Consider the following 17789-nt stretch of genomic DNA (forward strand, 5'->3'; position numbering starts at 1 on the left):
TTGGCGATGGCACGCCAAATATCCTTCTTCTGGTGGGCGCTGACCTAGGGGAATAGTACAGGGGAAAAGGAAAAACTTTAACCGTCCGGACCGTCACAGTCATTGGCCCACGTTCCCACCCTTGCCCTGACGCACATACACTCACCGTCCGCTCATGCAGGCCTCAGTCCACCCCCCTGTATCTTCCATCCACACCACTCCAAACAGGCATTGCCCATACAGCATGCTCACCTGTTTGTCTGGAGGACCGTAGAGTAGCGTGTACTGGGGGAGTACCCCATCCACTAACTTCTCCAACTCCTCCGAAGTGAAGGCAGTGGCCCTTTCCCCTGACACATGAGCCATTGTCGCTTCCAGACACAGGTCACAGCAGCACTTGCAGTGTAGGTCCTCTCCTGTCGAAGGTCAGGTATCAAGTGAGGGAACGGACAGAAAATGGCGGTGACGTCCGCGGTGGTGCATACCATCATCGACGGCGTACATTGTCATTGGCTCCTGGGACCCATAGGGCCCATTTGCGACCGCTGCCCAATGTTAACCAATGCAGGATTGTGCTGCTGTCTTCGACTGCCTACCGCGATGGTGTACAGCGCCAACGCAGTTACCTCATATCCCCTTTTCCCACATTACAGGTCAGGCAGCCACCATTTCAGGTGGCCACATGGCATTATTTTTAAATGTGTCACACATATCTAGGCCTTGCATACACACAGAGACAGGCACATAGCGGATTGACAAATGTGTGCAATAAATTCTTTTTTTACTACCTCAGTGTTGGCTGACTCTGTGCTCGCTGTTCTCGTCCATAGGGCACGTCCGCTGGGGCAGGTGAGGAGATGGCGGCATCCTCTGGTGTACAGACCTCTGGTGGACCTGTCGACAATGGAAGAGAGACATGTAATAGTCACTTACAGACTTGATCATGCCACAATCCAGGAACTGTGTGCCCAGTTGTAGCCAGACCTGATTTCAGCTATCCGTGTGTGTCTAACAGTTGTCCCTCGACATTTGCAGGTGACTCTGGGTACCCCAACCTGTCATGGCTACTGACCCCAGTGAGAAATCCCAGGACAAGGGCAGAGGAACGCTACAATGAGGCACATGGGCGAACTAGGAGGATTATAGAAAGAACCTTCGGCCTCCTGAAGGCCAGGTTCCAGTGCCTCCATATGACAGGTGGTTCTCTCTACTACTCATCAAAGAAGGTGTGCCAGATCATCGTGGCCTGCTGTATGCTGCACAACCTGGCTTTGCGATGACAGGTGCCTTTTCTGCAGAAGGATGGTCCAGAAGGAGGTCTTGTGGCAGCTGTGGAGCCTGTGAACAGTGAAGAAGAGGAGGCAGAAGAAGAGGATATCGACAACAGAAACAACGTGATCCAGCAATACTTCCAGTGAGACACAGGTAAGAAGACATCACTGCCTCCTACATCTTATACAATTGTTAGACCTATCATATGTCTATATGTCTGTCACTTTCACCCAGTGTATGGACCCTGACCTGTCACTTTGCCTTTCCATTTCACAGATGTGAGACCTCTGCTATATTACCTCATGGACTAGAGCTATGTGGCATAGTGATGTTGACAATAAAATGGACATTGCTATTTTCCTTAGTTATTGCAAATACACATTTGTGAAAGCACAGACTGACTCCAGATTGTTTTTTGATTCAAGGGTGTTTATTTAAGTGCAAATTAGTGGAGGGGGTTGTAAAATGGTCTGGGGTGATGGTGGAGGAATGTCCATGGCAGAGTCCAGTTATTTGTCTCACAGGTGCATTGTCCAAAGGGGCAAAGGAAGTGGAGCTAGGGCAGTTTAAGGATGGACAGGGTGACGAAGTGGGACAGAAGGATGACATTCAGGGTGGTCTCATTTCTTGGCGGGGTCATAGAATTGTTCTCTGTCTTTTCCCTGGATCTCAGGGACTGTTTGCGGGGTGGTTTTCCATCTGCAGGGGGTGGGGTGCTGGTGTTGTGGTCCTGTGGCGGTGCCTCCTGTCCACTAGCGCCGGCAGAGGTGGTGGGCAGTTCATCATCGAGGCTAGTGTCAGGGGCCCCTTGTTGTGCCACAGTGTCCCTCCTGGTGTTCACAAGGTCCTTCAGCACCCCTACAATGGTGACCAGGGTGGTGTTGATGGACTTGAGTTCCTCCCTGATCCCCAAATACTGTTCCTCCTGCAGCCGCTGGGTCTCCTGAAACCTGGCCGGTACTGTTGCCATCATCTCCTGGGAATGATGGTACGCTCCTATGATGTTGGAGAGGGCCTCGTGGAGAGTGGGTTCCCTGGGCCTGTTCTCTCCCTGTCGTACAGCAGTCCTCCCAGTTCCCCTGTTATCCTGTGCCTCTGTCTCCTGAACCGTGTGCCCACTGCCACTGCCCCCAGGTCCCTGATGTTCTTGGGTTTGTGGGTTTGCCTGAGTTCCCTGTAGTGGTGGACACACTGCTGATTGACGTGTCCTGGGGACAGAGGTATGGGCCTGCTGGGTGGGTGCTGTGCTGGTGTTTCCTGAGGGGGAGGCTCTGTGGTGGCATGTGCCAGTGTGTGGGGAACCGACTGTCCCGAGGTCCCAGATGGGCCGGGCTGGTCATCTAGATCCAGATGGACAGAGCTGCTGTCATCACTGTGAACCTCTTCTGTGGGGGGGTGAACATGTCTGGAAACTCCTGTCCGGTGACGTTGGTTAGGGGTCCTGCAGGGGTGTAAAGGCATGATTATTGCATCTGTGTGTGCCATCGTGTGCAGTGGGTGGGTGACCCTGTACCCCAGTGCTTACATTCTTGTGTAGGACCTTGTGTGATATTTGGTTTGGGGATCTGTGTGAGTATCTGTAGTGGACATGCTTTGGTGATGGGTGTCCATGCTTTGGTGTTGCATGCAGGGCTTGGTGTTGGGATGGGTGGTTTGTGATAGTGGGACATATGTGAAGTGTTGGAGTGATGGGGTGAGGGTGGGGGTATGTAATAACATGCAGGTAGGGTGGGGGATGTAATAGTTAAGATTTGACTTACCAGAGTCCATTCCTCCAGCTACTTCTGCGAGGCCCTCAGGATGCAGTATAGCCAAGACCTGCTCCTTCCATGTTGTTAGTTGTGGGGTAGGAGGTGGGGGTCCACCGCCAGTCCTCTGTACTGCAATCTGGTTTCTTGAGACCACGGAACGCACCTTCCCCTGTAGGTCGTTCCACCTATTTCTGATGTCATCCCGTGTTCTTGTATGCTGTCCCACTGCGTTGACCCTATCCACGATTCTGCGCCATAGCTCCGTCTTCCTAGCTATGGAGGTGTGCTACACCTGTGATCCGAATAGCTGTGGCTCTACCCGGATGATTTCCTCCACCATGACCCTGAGCTCCTCCTCAGAGAACCTGGGGTGTCTTTGCGGTTCCATGGGGTGGTGTGGGTGATGTGTGATGTGATGTGTGTTGTGATGTGTGAGGGGATGTGTTTGTGTGTGTTGTGTGAGGTGCGTGGATGTTGTATGAGTGATGGTGTTGTGTGCCTGTGGATGCTAGTTTGTTGATGGTAGTGTCTCTCTCTGTGCTTCGTTCTCAATTTTTTTCGTAGGGCTTTGTGAGTGATGTGGGTGTGTGTTTTTTATTGTATTGGGTGTGTGGGAGTGGTGTGTGTATGTGTATCAGGTGTGTGTGTTTCAAATTGTCCAATGTGGTTGTGTTTTGTAAATGTGTGTGTATTTTGAGCACGGCGGTGTGTACCGCCAATGGAATACCGCGGTTGAAAGACCGCCGCGTGGATTCGTGGGTCGTGATAGTGTGGGCGTATACCTGTTGGCGTGACGGTGGAGGTTTTGTTATCGCCAGTTTATCACTGACCTTTGGTGTGGCAGACTTGTGTGGGTGTCTAGATGTTGGTGGATTCCGAGCTGTGAGTCGTAATAGCTGTAGCGGAATTCCGCCACCACAGCGGTGTGTTGGCGGTCTTCTGCACAGCAGTAAGTGGGATTTACCACCAATGTTGTAATGAGGTCCTTATTGTCTGATCCTTTGAAATTTGGGTTGTGGAAGTCAGCTCTCTTGAAGTACTCTCTCATCTGCACTGCCGTTTGTCAAAGGAGCAGCTCGATTTCTGATTGAGTCACAACACAGGTGACGAGAGTAACCAGGAATCCCCATGGGCTGTCTGCCTCCACTGAAACATGCCTCACAAAGGTTCAAGGTCCTAAGCCTTCCAGTCTTATCAAGAATTCCAGATACCATCTTAAAAAGTCTGAAACTAGAGATCTGCACACTGATCATGCCAATCTGCTGATTGGCTCAAAGGCTGAGGCCGCCGACATCCTAGAAAGCAACTGACATCAGTGCGCATGGGTGGCTCATATGCAGCTCTGCTTCTTACTTCCAGAGCAGAATGACGTTGAGGTGGAGCTACACAATGCCACCTACTGGCATGCAGGAATACTGCTTTAAAGTTTCTGGATCCAGTGTGTCTCCTGCGGAAATTTCACAAGAAGAGGAAACTGTGGTTCAATAGAATAACCACTAGAAAGAGTATTACCGAAGGCAAGTAACGTGTTCTTCGTATACAACTTCCAGCCAGCGATATGAAATTCCTGTTGATATTTTATAGTGTGCACAGAGTGATATTTCTCGTCATAATAATATGCTTAAAGAAACTGTTCTCTCTGTTGTCTTTCATATTGAAGATTAATTTCTGAGTCTTATGTCATTCAAACAGGTGTAGGAAACATTAACAGAAAAATGAAGATGGAAGACTCTATAAAATTCTCCGAAAGAGCTCCACCATGCAAGTCTTTATCAGCGACAATGAACACAAGGGTCCTCCATAGTGCTAATGAAGATACCAACCTTAGAAGCCAGATATGGTCTGAATGTTATCAGGAGCTCAGAGGAACAAAACCTACTCCAAGCGAAAGCAGTTTCAGGAACCATGTTCACTTCAGTCTACACACTGGAGACCCCAGGGTAAGAAGATCAAATTCAGGAGACCCAAACATACAGATATCAGATCCAGGAGACCCCCACATGCGGAGTTTAGATCTAGGGGACTCCAACATAAGCAGATCATATCTGGGAGACCCCCTTCTAAGGAGATCTGAGCCAGGAGACCCCAACATATGGAGATCAGACACAGATAATGGATATGAAAGCAATGAAATATATTCACAAGTTTCAAACACCCAACAAACTCAGAGAGCAAATGCATGCATTGGAGGCAGTAAAGGCTACAGTGTGAAGGAAGCATTTCATAGTAATGGAAAAATAAATTCAAGGGCAAAGCATTTTACAGGAACAGATTGTGCAAAACTTGTCTTCTCCAAGAGCCATCTGAACACGCCCCACAAAATAGACTCAACAGAAAAACCACATGCATGCACTTTTTGTGACAAAAGGTTCAATCGCAAATATAACCTTGATGACCACATACGAATCCATACTGGAGAGAGACCATATAAGTGTACGAAATGTGACAAAACTTTCATCCAGAAAAGCCATCTTAATGAGCATCATAGAAAACATACTTAATGCAGTAAGAGCATCAGTGCCAGAAGACAGACTGACTGAACTGGAATCCACTAGGACAAATCTAATACAGAGAGCAGAACTTTTAGGGCAGTCTCATGCCGGTCCGGCATTGACTAGGAGTGATTATAGAAATTAGAATTGATAGTTTGAGGGATTAGTCAATTAAGCAGAGTACTGAGTAGGTGTAAAATCATACACTGCATGAAGTAAAATGGTCCAGGCTCTTCCATTGACCACCGCAGACAGTTTGACAACATGGCTGTGTCTGGATTGTGCTTCTTGAAGATGGATCATACACAGAAAGTCCCACCCAGAGAGAGAGAACTTTTGCAGACTCTCCGAACATTAACCTACATATGCACTGAGGCCAAAATGTAGACAGAATTGGTGGAAACATCAAAGGTGTAATTGTGTCGAAAACATCACTACCAAGGCCCTTCATATTTTGTGGCACGTTCTTGGGTAGTATACATTTGCCCACAGTTAATTTGCTACACACACTTGGCAAACTTTTCAAACAATAATGTATTTATGGGATTAAAGGTTAAAAAGTCTTAAACAATGACTTAATGTATCTGTTCTATTCACTTTTCTTACTTAAAAAAAAGTCACAATAACTTCATTACTTCCACCTTCTGTTCCCTACCTTTAGATTATGTTAGGGAGTGAAACTACCTTACAGAACCTTGGGGCAGGTTTTGCTTTCTTAAAAATATTTCACAGTACCCTAAGGCTGTTTGTGGGTGTTTTCAGTAAAAGTTCCAGTTTTGTGTGATATTTTTTTTTCAATGACAAGGTATTAGTAAATAAAATCTGAAGGACATTAGCCAATTCTTGCTGCAAAATAAAAGTTCCAAGACGTAGCAGTAAATATATGTTTCAGGTTTATTGTTGAATCACAAAGTGTCAATGAGTCACACCCCATCTTGACTACAGAAACAATGAAATTTGAACAAATAGTGTACACATTATACCCAAAAGAGTTTGTGTTGTATTTTCACATAATTTCCTTTTCTTGTAGTGCTTAGGGTGGGTTGATCACTGCATCAATTACTGCAAAGGGTTTAGTTTACGAGACGTATGGCACAATAAGGGCCTCTTTGTACCACTTTGTAACCCCTTGCGCCACATTTTGCCTGCACCATGCATAATGTATGCAAGGGGGACATTCCCCCGTTAGGGGGGCCGAAAAAACAACGCAAAGAAATCTAAAAGATTTCTTTGTGCCAATTTTTGAGGCATTTTCAACATCTGCTCAGAGCATGATGCAGTGCTCAAAGGTAAGCAAATATATTTAATGCTCATTAAAATTCAAGCCAGCAAGATTGCTCAGTGAGTTAAATGATCACCACTGTGATTGCGATTTGGCAAGATTGAACCCCAGCAATGCAAACGTAGCCTTTCATACTTCAATTCTCAGGTATGGCAGAAGGATGGCATGAAGCATAATATAGATTTTATTATTCGAAGATGCTACGTTATCCTTTGGGCTCATTGCAGGATTATCAATGCTCTACAATCTGACTTTAGGTTTCAAAACTGAAGTAATAATCAAAAGATACTTCAATTTCCACTCCAAGCTTCGCTGTTAGTTGCAGCCACCATGCATCCCTGATGTCCCTGCCAAGGCCAGAACATTCCACGGAATAGCTGTAACTGGCCAAGATAGCCCCAGCAGTTCACAGATGCAGTGAAGGTACTGGCAGTTCATCTGTAAATGCAGAGATGGTCCTGGCAGTTCACCTGTAGATACAATGATGGTCCTGGCAGTTCACCTGTAGCTACAGTAATCACCCTTGCAGTTCACCTATAGATGCAGTGATCACCCCAGCAGTTTACCTGTAGCTGCAGTGATTGCCCTGGAAGTTCACCTGTAGATGTAGTGGTGATCCTGGCAGTTAACCCATAGATGCAGTGATGGTCCCGGTTGTTCACCTATAGATGCAGTGATGGTCCCTGCAGTTCACTTGTAGATGCAATGATGTTCCCGGCAGTTCGCCTGTAGATGCAGTGATGATCCCGGTAGTTCACCTGTAGATGCAGTGATCGCCCAGCAGTTCACCTGTAGATGAAGTAATCGGCCCCAGCAGTTCACCTGTAGATGCAGTGATTGTCCTGGTAGTTCACCTGTAAATGCAGTGATCACCCCAGCAGTTCACCTGTAAATGCCGTGATCACCCCAGCAGTTCACCTGTAGATGCAGTGAAGATCCCAGCAATTGACATATAGATGCAATGATGGTCCTGGCAGTTCACTTTTAGATGCAGTGATCATGCTGGCACTTCACCAGTAGATGCAATGATCATCTGGTCAGTTCACCCGTAAAAACAGTGATGATCCCAGCAGTTTACTTTTAGATGCAGTGATCGCTCTGGCAATTCATCTGTAAATGCAGTGATCGCACTGGCAGTTCAACTGTAGATGCATTGATCACCTTTGCAGTTTACCTATAGATGCAGTGATCAATCCAGCAGTTTACCTGTAAATGCAGTGATTGCCCTGGAAGTTCACCTGTAGATGCAGTGGTGATCCTGGCAGTTAACCTGTAAATGTAGTGATGGTCCCGGCTGTTCACCTATAGATGCAGTGATGGTCCCCGCAGTTCACTTGTAGATGCAGTCATGATCCTGGCAGTTCACCTGTGGAAGAAGTAATCACCCCAGCAGTTCACCTGTAGATGCAGTGATCACCTAGTAGTTCACCTGTGGATAAATTAATGGTCCCAGCAGTTCACTTGTAGGTGCAGTTATTGCCCCGGCAGTTCACCTGTAAATGCAGTGATCACACCTGCAGTTCACATTTGGAAGCAGTGATGATCCCAGAAGTTCACCTATAGATGCAGTGATAGTCCTGGCAGTTCACGTTTAGATGTAGTGATGATTCCAGCAGTTTACCTTTAGGGCTCTGGGTGAGGACTAAGGCAATTTCTAGGGTTAGGACCGTTTTTAGGGCTGAGACTATTTTTGAGGGCTAAGGGTTAGGGCTGGGGCAGTTGTAGGGCTGGAATGGTTTTTAGGGCTCAGGGTTAGGGCTAGGGCCGTTTTCAGGGCTAGGGCTGGGATGGTTTTTGGGGCTCATGGTTAGGGCTACGACCATTTTTAGGGCTGTTAGGGCTGGGGCTCTTCTTAGGGCTCATGGTTAGGGCTGGGATGGTTTTTGGGGCTCATGGTTAGGGCTACGACCATTTTTAGGGCTGTTAGGGCTGGGGCTCTTCTTAGGGTTCAGGGTTAGGGCTGGGTTGGTTTTTAGGGTTAGGGCTGGGGCCGTTTTCAGGGCTGAGGCTGTTTTTAGGGCTCAGGGTTAGGGATGGGACAGTTTTTAGGGCTGGGGATGTTCCTAGGGCTCAGGGTTAGGGCTGGGGCTCTTCTTAGGGCTCAGGGTTAGGGCTGGGTTGGTTTTTAGGGTTAGGGCTGGGGCCGTTTTCAGGGCTGGGGCTGTTTTTAGGGCTCAGGGTTAGGGATGGGACAGTTGTTAGGGCTGGGGATGTTCCTAGGGCTCAGGGTTAGGGCTGGGTTGGTTTTTAGGGTTAGGGCTGGGGCCGTTTTCAGGGCTGGGGCTGTTTTTAGGGCTCAGGGTTAGGGATGGGACAGTTTTTAGGGCTGGGGATGTTCCTAGGGCTCAGGGTTAGGGCTGGGGCTCTTCTTAGGGCTCAGGGTTAGGGCTGGGTTGGTTTTTAGGGTTAGGGCTTGGACCGTTTTCAGGGCTGGGGCTGTTTTTAGGGCTCAGGGTTAGGGATGGGACAGTTTTTAGGGCTGGGGATGTTCCTAGGGCTCAGGGTTAGGGCTGGGGCTCTTCTTAGGGCTCAGGGTTAGGGCTGGGTTGGTTTTTAGGGTTAGGGCTGGGGCCGTTTTCAGGGCTGGGGCTGTTTTTAGGGCTCAGGGTTAGGGATGGGACAGTTTTTAGGGCTGGGGATGTTCCTAGGGCTCAGGGTTAGGGCTGGGGCTCTTCTTAGGGCTCAGGGTTAGGGCTGGGTTGGTTTTTAGGGTTAGGGCTGGGGCCGTTTTCAGGGCTGGGGCTGTTTTTAGGGCTCAGGGTTAGGGATGGGACAGTTTTTAGGGCTGGGGATGTTCCTAGGGCTCAGGGTTAGGGCTGGGGCTCTTCTTAGGGCTCAGGGTTAGGGCTGGGTTGGTTTTTAGGGTTAGGGCTGGGGCCGTTTTCAGGGCTGGGGCTGTTTTTAGGGCTCAGGGTTAGGGATGGGACAGTTTTTAGGGCTGGGGATGTTCCTAGGGCTCAGGGTTAGGGCTGGGGCTCTTCTTAGGGCTCAGGGTTAGGGCTGGGTTGGTTTTTAGGGTTAGGGCTGGGGCCGTTTTCAGGGCTGGGGCTGTTTTTAGGGCTCAGGGTTAGGGATGGGACAGTTTTTAGGGCTGGGGATGTTCCTAGGGCTCAGGGTTAGGGCTGGGGCTCTTCTTAGGGCTCAGGGTTAGGGCTGGGTTGGTTTTTAGGGTTAGGGCTGGGGCCGTTTTCAGGGCTGGGGCTGTTTTTAGGGCTCAGGGTTAGGGATGGGACAGTTTTTAGGGCTGGGGATGTTCCTAGGGCTCAGGGTTAGGGCTGGGGCTCTTCTTAGGGCTCAGGGTTAGGGCTGGGTTGGTTTTTAGGGTTAGGGCTGGGGCCGTTTTCAGGGCTGGGGCTGTTTTTAGGGCTCAGGGTTAGGGATGGGACAGTTTTTAGGGCTGGGGATGTTCCTAGGGCTCAGGGTTAGGGCTGGGGCTCTTCTTAGGGCTCAGGGTTAGGGCTGGGTTGGTTTTTAGGGTTAGGGCTGGGGCCGTTTTCAGGGCTGGGGCTGTTTTTAGGGCTCAGGGTTAGGGATGGGACAGTTTTTAGGGCTGGGGATGTTCCTAGGGCTCAGGGTTAGGGCTGGGGCTCTTCTTAGGGCTCAGGGTTAGGGCTGGGTTGGTTTTTAGGGTTAGGGCTGGGGCTGTTTTTAGGGCTCAGGGTTAGGGATGGGACAGTTTTTAGGGCTGGGGATGTTCCTAGGGCTCAGGGTTAGGGCTGGGGCTCTTCTTAGGGCTCAGGGTTAGTGCTGGGTTGGTTTTTAGGGTTAGGGCTGGGGCCGTTTTCAGGGCTGGGCCTGTTTTTAGGGCTCAGGGTTAGGGATGGGACAGTTTTTAGGGCTGGGGATGTTCCTAGGGCTCAGGGTTAGGGCTGGGGCTCTTCTTAGGGCTCAGGGTTAGGGCTGGGTTGGTTTTTAGGGTTAGGGCTGGGGCCGTTTTCAGGGCTGGGGCTGTTTTTAGGGCTCAGGGTTAGGGATGGGACAGTTTTTAGGGCTGGGGATGTTCCTAGGGCTCAGGGTTAGGGCTGGGGCTCTTCTTAGGGCTCAGGGTTAGGGCTGGGTTGGTTTTTAGGGTTAGGGCTGGGGCCGTTTTCAGGGCTGGGGCTGTTTTTAGGGCTCAGGGTTAGGGATGGGACAGTTTTTAGGGCTGGGGATGTTCCTAGGGCTCAGGGTTAGGGCTGGGGCTCTTCTTAGGGCTCAGGGTTAGGGCTGGGTTGGTTTTTAGGGTTAGGGCTGGGGCCGTTTTCAGGGCTGGGGCTGTTTTTAGGGCTCAGGGTTAGGGATGGGACAGTTTTTAGGGCTGGGGATGTTCCTAGGGCTCAGGGTTAGGGCTGGGGCTCTTCTTAGGGCTCAGGGTTAGGGCTGGGTTGGTTTTTAGGGTTAGGGCTGGGGCCGTTTTCAGGGCTGGGGCTGTTTTTAGGGCTCAGGGTTAGGGATGGGACAGTTTTTAGGGCTGGGGATGTTCCTAGGGCTCAGGGTTAGGGCTGGGGCTCTTCTTAGGGCTCAGGGTTAGGGCTGGGTTGGTTTTTAGGGTTAGGGCTGGGGCCGTTTTCAGGGCTGGGGCTGTTTTTAGGGCTCAGGGTTAGGGATGGGACAGTTTTTAGGGCTGGGGATGTTCCTAGGGCTCAGGGTTAGGGCTGGGGCTCTTCTTAGGGCTCAGGGTTAGGGCTGGGTTGGTTTTTAGGGTTAGGGCTGGGGCCGTTTTCAGGGCTGGGGCTGTTTTTAGGGCTCAGGGTTAGGGATGGGACAGTTTTTAGGGCTGGGGATGTTCCTAGGGCTCAGGGTTAGGGCTGGGGCTCTTCTTAGGGCTCAGGGTTAGGGCTGGGTTGGTTTGTAGGGTTAGGGCTGGGGCCGTTTTCAGGGCTGGGGCTGTTTTTAGGGCTCAGGGTTAGGGATGGGACAGTTTTTAGGGCTGGGGATGTTCCTAGGGCTCAGGGTTAGGGCTGGGGCTCTTCTTAGGGCTCAGGGTTAGGGCTGGGTTGGTTTTTAGGGTTAGGGCTGGGGCCGTTTTCAGGGCTGGGGCTGTTTTTAGGGCTCAGGGTTAGGGATGGGACAGTTTTTAGGGCTGGGGATGTTCCTAGGGCTCAGGGTTAGGGCTGGGGCTCTTCTTAGGGCTCAGGGTTAGGGCTGGGTTGGTTTTTAGGGTTAGGGCTGGGGCCGTTTTCAGGGCTGGGGCTGTTTTTAGGGCTCAGGGTTAGGGATGGGACAGTTTTTAGGGCTGGGGATGTTCCTAGGGCTCAGGGTTAGGGCTGGGGCTCTTCTTAGGGCTCAGGGTTAGGGCTGGGTTGGTTTTTAGGGTTAGGGCTGGGGCCGTTTTCAGGGCTGGGGCTGTTTTTAGGGCTCAGGGTTAGGGATGGGACAGTTTTTAGGGCTGGAGAAGTTCCTAGGGCTCAGGGTTAGGGCTGGGGCTCTTCTTAGGGCTCAGGGTTAGGGCTGGGTTGGTTTTTAGGGTTAGGGCTGGGGCCGTTTTCAGGGCTGGGGCTGTTTTTAGGGCTCAGGGTTAGGGATGGGACAGTTTTTAGGGCTGGGGATGTTCCTAGGGCTCAGGGTTAGGGCTGGGGCTCTTCTTAGGGCTCAGGGTTAGGGCTGGGTTGGTTTTTAGGGTTAGGGCTGGGGCCGTTTTCAGGGCTGGGGCTGTTTTTAGGGCTCAGGGTTAGGGATGGGACAGTTTTTAGGGCTGGGGATGTTCCTAGGGCTCAGGGTTAGGGCTGGGGCTCTTCTTAGGGCTCAGGGTTAGGGCTGGGTTGGTTTTTAGGGTTAGGGCTGGGGCCGTTTTCAGGGCTGGGGCTGTTTTTAGGGCTCAGGGTTAGGGATGGGACAGTTTTTAGGGCTGGGGATGTTCCTAGGGCTCAGGGTTAGGGCTGGGGCTCTTCTTAGGGCTCAGGGTTAGGGCTGGGTTGGTTTTTAGGGTTAGGGCTGGGGCCGTTTTCAGGGCTGGGGCTGTTTTTAGGGCTCAGGGTTAGGGATGGGACAGTTTTTAGGGCTGGGGATGTTCCTAGGGCTCAGGGTTAGGGCTGGGGCTCTTCTTAGGGCTCAGGGTTAGGGCTGGGTTGGTTTTTAGGGTTAGGGCTGGGGCCGTTTTCAGGGCTGGGGCTGTTTTTAGGGCTCAGGGTTAGGGATGGGACAGTTTTTAGGGCTGGGGATGTTCCTAGGGCTCAGGGTTAGGGCTGGGGCTCTTCTTAGGGCTCAGGGTTAGGGCTGGGTTGGTTTTTAGGGTTAGGGCTGGGGCCGTTTTCAGGGCTGGGGCTGTTTTTAGGGCTCAGGGTTAGGGATGGGACAGTTTTTAGGGCTGGGGATGTTCCTAGGGCTCAGGGTTAGGGCTGGGGCTCTTCTTAGGGCTCAGGGTTAGGGCTGGGTTGGTTTTTAGGGTTAGGGCTGGGGCCGTTTTCAGGGCTGGGGCTGTTTTTAGGGCTCAGGGTTAGGGATGGGACAGTTTTTAGGGCTGGGGATGTTCCTAGGGCTCAGGGTTAGGGCTGGGGCTCTTCTTAGGGCTCAGGGTTAGGGCTGGGTTGGTTTTTAGGGTTAGGGCTGGGGCCGTTTTCAGGGCTGGGGCTGTTTTTAGGGCTCAGGGTTAGGGATGGGACAGTTTTTAGGGCTGGGGATGTTCCTAGGGCTCAGGGTTAGGGCTGGGGCTCTTCTTAGGGCTCAGGGTTAGGGCTGGGTTGGTTTTTAGGGTTAGGGCTGGGGCTGTTTTTAGGGCTCAGGGTTAGGGATGGGACAGTTTTTAGGGCTGGGGATGTTCCTAGGGCTCAGGGTTAGGGCTGGGGCTCTTCTTAGGGCTCAGGGTTAGGGCTGGGTTGGTTTTTAGGGTTAGGGCTGGGGCCGTTTTCAGGGCTGGGGCTGTTTTTAGGGCTCAGGGTTAGGGATGGGACAGTTTTTAGGGCTGGGGATGTTCCTAGGGCTCAGGGTTAGGGCTGGGGCTCTTCTTAGGGCTCAGGGTTAGGGCTGGGTTGGTTTTTAGGGTTAGGGCTGGGGCCGTTTTCAGGGCTGGGGCTGTTTTTAGGGCTCAGGGTTAGGGATGGGACAGTTTTTAGGGCTGGGATGTTCCTAGGGCTCAGGGTTAGGGCTGGGGCTCTTCTTAGGGCTCAGGGTTAGGGCTGGGTTGGTTTTTAGGGTTAGGGCTGGGGCCGTTTTCAGGGCTGGGGCTGTTTTTAGGGCTCAGGGTTAGGGATGGGACAGTTTTTAGGGCTGGGGATGTTCCTAGGGCTCAGGGTTAGGGCTGGGGCTCTTCTTAGGGCTCAGGGTTAGGGCTGGGTTGGTTTTTAGGGTTAGGGCTGGGGCCGTTTTCAGGGCTGGGGCTGTTTTTAGGGCTCAGGGTTAGGGATGGGACAGTTTTTAGGGCTGGGGATGTTCCTAGGGCTCAGGGTTAGGGCTGGGGCTCTTCTTAGGGCTCAGGGTTAGGGCTGGGTTGGTTTTTAGGGGTTAGGGCTGGGGCCGTTTTCAGGGCTGGGGCTGTTTTTAGGGCTCAGGGTTAGGGATGGGACAGTTTTTAGGGCTGGGGATGTTCCTAGGGCTCAGGGTTAGGGCTGGGGCTCTTCTTAGGGCTCAGGGTTAGGGCTGGGTTGGTTTTTAGGGTTAGGGCTGGGGCCGTTTTCAGGGCTGGGGCTGTTTTTAGGGGCTCAGGGTTAGGGATGGGACAGTTTTTTAGGGCTGGGGATGTTCCTAGGGCTCAGGGTTAGGGCTGGGGGCTCTTCTTAGGGCTCAGGGTTAGGGCTGGGTTGGTTTTTAGGGTTAGGGCTGGGGCCGTTTTCAGGGCTGGGGCTGTTTTTAGGGCTCAGGGTTAGGGATGGGACAGTTTTTAGGGCTGGGGATGTTCCTAGGGCTCAGGGTTAGGGCTGGGGGCTCTTCTTAGGGCTCAGGGTTAGGGCTGGGTTGGTTTTTTAGGGTTAGGGCTGGGGCCGTTTTCAGGGCTGGGGCTGTTTTTAGGGCTCAGGGTTAGGGATGGGACAGTTTTTTAGGGCTGGGGATGTTCCTAGGGCTCAGGGTTAGGGCTGGGGTTGGTTTTTTAGGGTTAGGGCTGGGGCCGTTTTCAGGGCTGGGGCTGTTTTTAGGGCTCAGGGTTAGGGGATGGGACAGTTTTTTAGGGGCTGGGGATGTTCCTAGGGCTCAGGGTTAGGGCTGGGGCTCTTCTTAGGGCTCAGGGTTAGGGCTGGGTTAGTTTTTAGGGTTAGGGCTGGGGCCGTTTTCAGGGCTGGGGCTGTTTTTAGGGCTCAGGGTTAGGGATGGGACAGTTTTTAGGGCTGGGGATGTTCCTAGGGCTCAGGGTTAGGGCTGGGGCTCTTCTTAGGGCTCAGGGTTAGGGCTGGGTTGGTTTTTAGGGTTAGGGCTGGGGCCGTTTTCAGGGCTGGGGGCTGTTTTTAGGGCTCAGGGTTAGGGATGGGACAGTTTTTTAGGGCTGGGGATGTTCCTAGGGCTCAGGGTTAGGGCTGGGGCTCTTCTTAGGGCTCAGGGTTAGGGCTGGGTTGGTTTTTTAGGGTTAGGGCTGGGGCCGTTTTCAGGGCTGGGGCTGTTTTTAGGGCTCAGGGTTAGGGATGGGACAGTTTTTAGGGCTGGGGATGTTCCTAGGGCTCAGGGTTAGGGCTGGGGCTCTTCTTAGGGCTCAGGGTTAGGGCTGGGTTGGTTTTTTAGGGTTAGGGCTGGGGCCGTTTTCAGGGCTGGGGCTGTTTTTAGGGCTCAGGGTTAGGGATGGGACAGTTTTTAGGGCTGGGGGATGTTCCTAGGGCTCAGGGTTAGGGCTGGGGCTCTTCTTAGGGCTCAGGGTTAGGGCTGGGTTGGTTTTTAGGGTTAGGGCTGGGGCCGTTTTCAGGGCTGGGGCTGTTTTTTAGGGCTCAGGGTTAGGGATGGGACAGTTTTTAGGGCTGGGGATGTTCTAGGGCTCAGGGTTAGGGCTGGGGCTCTTCTTAGGGCTCAGGGTTAGGGCTGGGTTTGGTTTTTAGGGTTAGGGCTGGGGCTGTTTTTAGGGCTCAGGGTTAGGGATGGGACAGTTTTTAGGGCTGGGGATGTTCCTAGGGCTCAGGGTTAGGGCTGGGTTGGTTTTTAGGGTTAGGGCTGGGGCCGTTTTCAGGGCTGGGGCTGTTTTTAGGGCTCAGGGTTAGGGATGGGACAGTTTTTAGGGCTGGGGATGTTCCTAGGGCTCAGGGTTAGGGCTGGGGCTCTTCTTAGGGCTCAGGGTTAGGGCTGGGTTGGTTTTTAGGGTTAGGGCTGGGGCCGTTTTCAGGGCTGGGGCTGTTTTTAGGGCTCAGGGTTAGGGATGGGGACAGTTTTTAGGGCTGGGGATGTTCCTAGGGCTCAGGGTTAGGGCTGGGGCTCTTCTTAGGGCTCAGGGTTAGGGCTGGGTTGGTTTTTAGGGTTAGGGCTGGGGGCCGTTTTCAGGGCTGGGGCTGTTTTTAGGGCTCAGGGGTTAGGGGATGGGACAGTTTTTAGGGCTGGGGATGTTCCTAGGGCTCAGGGTTAGGGCTGGGGCTCTTCTTAGGGCTCAGGGTTAGGGCTGGGTTGGTTTTTAGGGTTAGGGCTGGGGGCCGTTTTCAGGGCTGGGGCTGTTTTTAGGGCTCAGGGTTAGGGATGGGACAGTTTTTAGGGCTGGGGATGTTCCTAGGGCTCAGGGTTAGGGCTGGGGCTCTTCTTAGGGCTCAGGGTTAGGGCTGGGTTGGTTTTTAGGGTTAGGGCTGGGGCCGTTTTCAGGGCTGGGGCTGTTTTTAGGGCTCAGGGTTAGGGATGGGACAGTTTTTAGGGCTGGGGATGTTCCTAGGGCTCAGGGTTAGGGCTGGGGCTCTTCTTAGGGCTCAGGGTTAGGGCTGGGTTGGTTTTAGGGTTAGGGCTGGGGCCGTTTTCAGGGCTGGGGCTGTTTTTAGGGCTCAGGGTTAGGGATGGGACAGTTTTTAGGGCTGGGGATGTTCCTAGGGCTCAGGGTTAGGGCTGGGCTTGGGTGTGGTTTTTAGGGTTAGGGCTGGGGCCGTTTTCAGGGGCTGGGGCTGTTTTTAGGGCTCAGGGTTAGGGATGGGACAGTTTTTAGGGCTGGGGATGTTCCTAGGGCTCAGGGTTAGGGCTGGGGCTCTTCTTAGGGCTCAGGGTTAGGGCTGGGTTGGTTTTTAGGGTTAGGGGCTGGGGCCGTTTTCAGGGCTGGGGCTGTTTTTAGGGCTCAGGGTTAGGGATGGGACAGTTTTTAGGGCTGGGGATGTTCCTAGGGCTCAGGGTTAGGGCTGGGGCTCTTCTTAGGGCTCAGGGTTAGGGCTGGGTTGGTTTTTAGGGTTAGGGCTGGGGCCGTTTTCAGGGCTGGGGCTGTTTTTAGGGCTCAGGGTTAGGGATGGGACAGTTTTTTAGGGCTGGGGATGTTCCTAGGGCTCAGGGGTTAGGGCTGGGGCTCTTCTTAGGGCTCAGGGTTAGGGCTGGGTTGGTTTTTAGGGTTAGGGCTGGGGCCGTTTTCAGGGCTGGGGCTGTTTTTAGGGCTCAGGGTTAGGGATGGGACAGTTTTTAGGGCTGGGGATGTTCCTAGGGCTCAGGGTTAGGGCTGGGGGCTCTTCTTAGGGCTCAGGGTTAGGGCTGGGTTGGTTTTTAGGGTTAGGGCTGGGGCCGTTTTCAGGGCTGGGGCTGTTTTTAGGGCTCAGGGTTAGGGATGGGACAGTTTTTAGGGCTGGGGGATGTTCCTAGGGCTCAGGGTTAGGGCTGGGGCTCTTCTTAGGGCTCAGGGTTAGGGCTGGGTTGGTTTTTAGGGTTAGGGCTGGGGGCCGTTTTCAGGGCTGGGGCTGTTTTTAGGGCTCAGGGTTAGGGATGGGACAGTTTTTAGGGCTGGGGATGTTCCTAGGGCTCAGGGTTAGGGCTGGGGCTCTTCTTAGGGCTCAGGGTTAGGGCTGGGTTGGTTTTTAGGGTTAGGGCTGGGGGCCGTTTTTCAGGGCTGGGGCTGTTTTTAGGGCTCAGGGTTAGGGATGGGACAGTTTTTAGGGCTGGGTGATGTTCCTAGGGCTCAGGGTTAGGGCTGGGGCTCTTCTTAGGGCTCAGGGTTAGGGCTGGGGTTGGTCT

General features: G+C 52.4%; 1 protein-coding gene across 3 annotated transcripts in view; it reads left to right on the top strand.

Moving 5' to 3' along the window:
* Window positions 1–6371, top strand: part of LOC138248978 (zinc finger protein 613-like) — a 109706-nt gene extending 103335 nt beyond the window's left edge. The window contains exon 7 of one of the 3 annotated variants that reach the window (XM_069203040.1): window positions 4695–6371. In XM_069203040.1, coding sequence (XP_069059141.1) covers window positions 4695–5503 — 809 coding nt within the window. In that variant the 3' untranslated portion in view covers window positions 5504–6371. The remainder of the gene's footprint in view (window positions 1–4694) is intronic. The other 2 variants (XM_069203042.1, XM_069203041.1) reach the window with 2 other exon arrangements.
* Window positions 6372–17789: the final 11418 nt, after the last annotated feature.

Source organism: Pleurodeles waltl, chromosome 8 (assembly GCF_031143425.1).
Source record: "Pleurodeles waltl isolate 20211129_DDA chromosome 8, aPleWal1.hap1.20221129, whole genome shotgun sequence".
Classification (NCBI taxonomy): Eukaryota; Metazoa; Chordata; class Amphibia; order Caudata; family Salamandridae; genus Pleurodeles; species Pleurodeles waltl.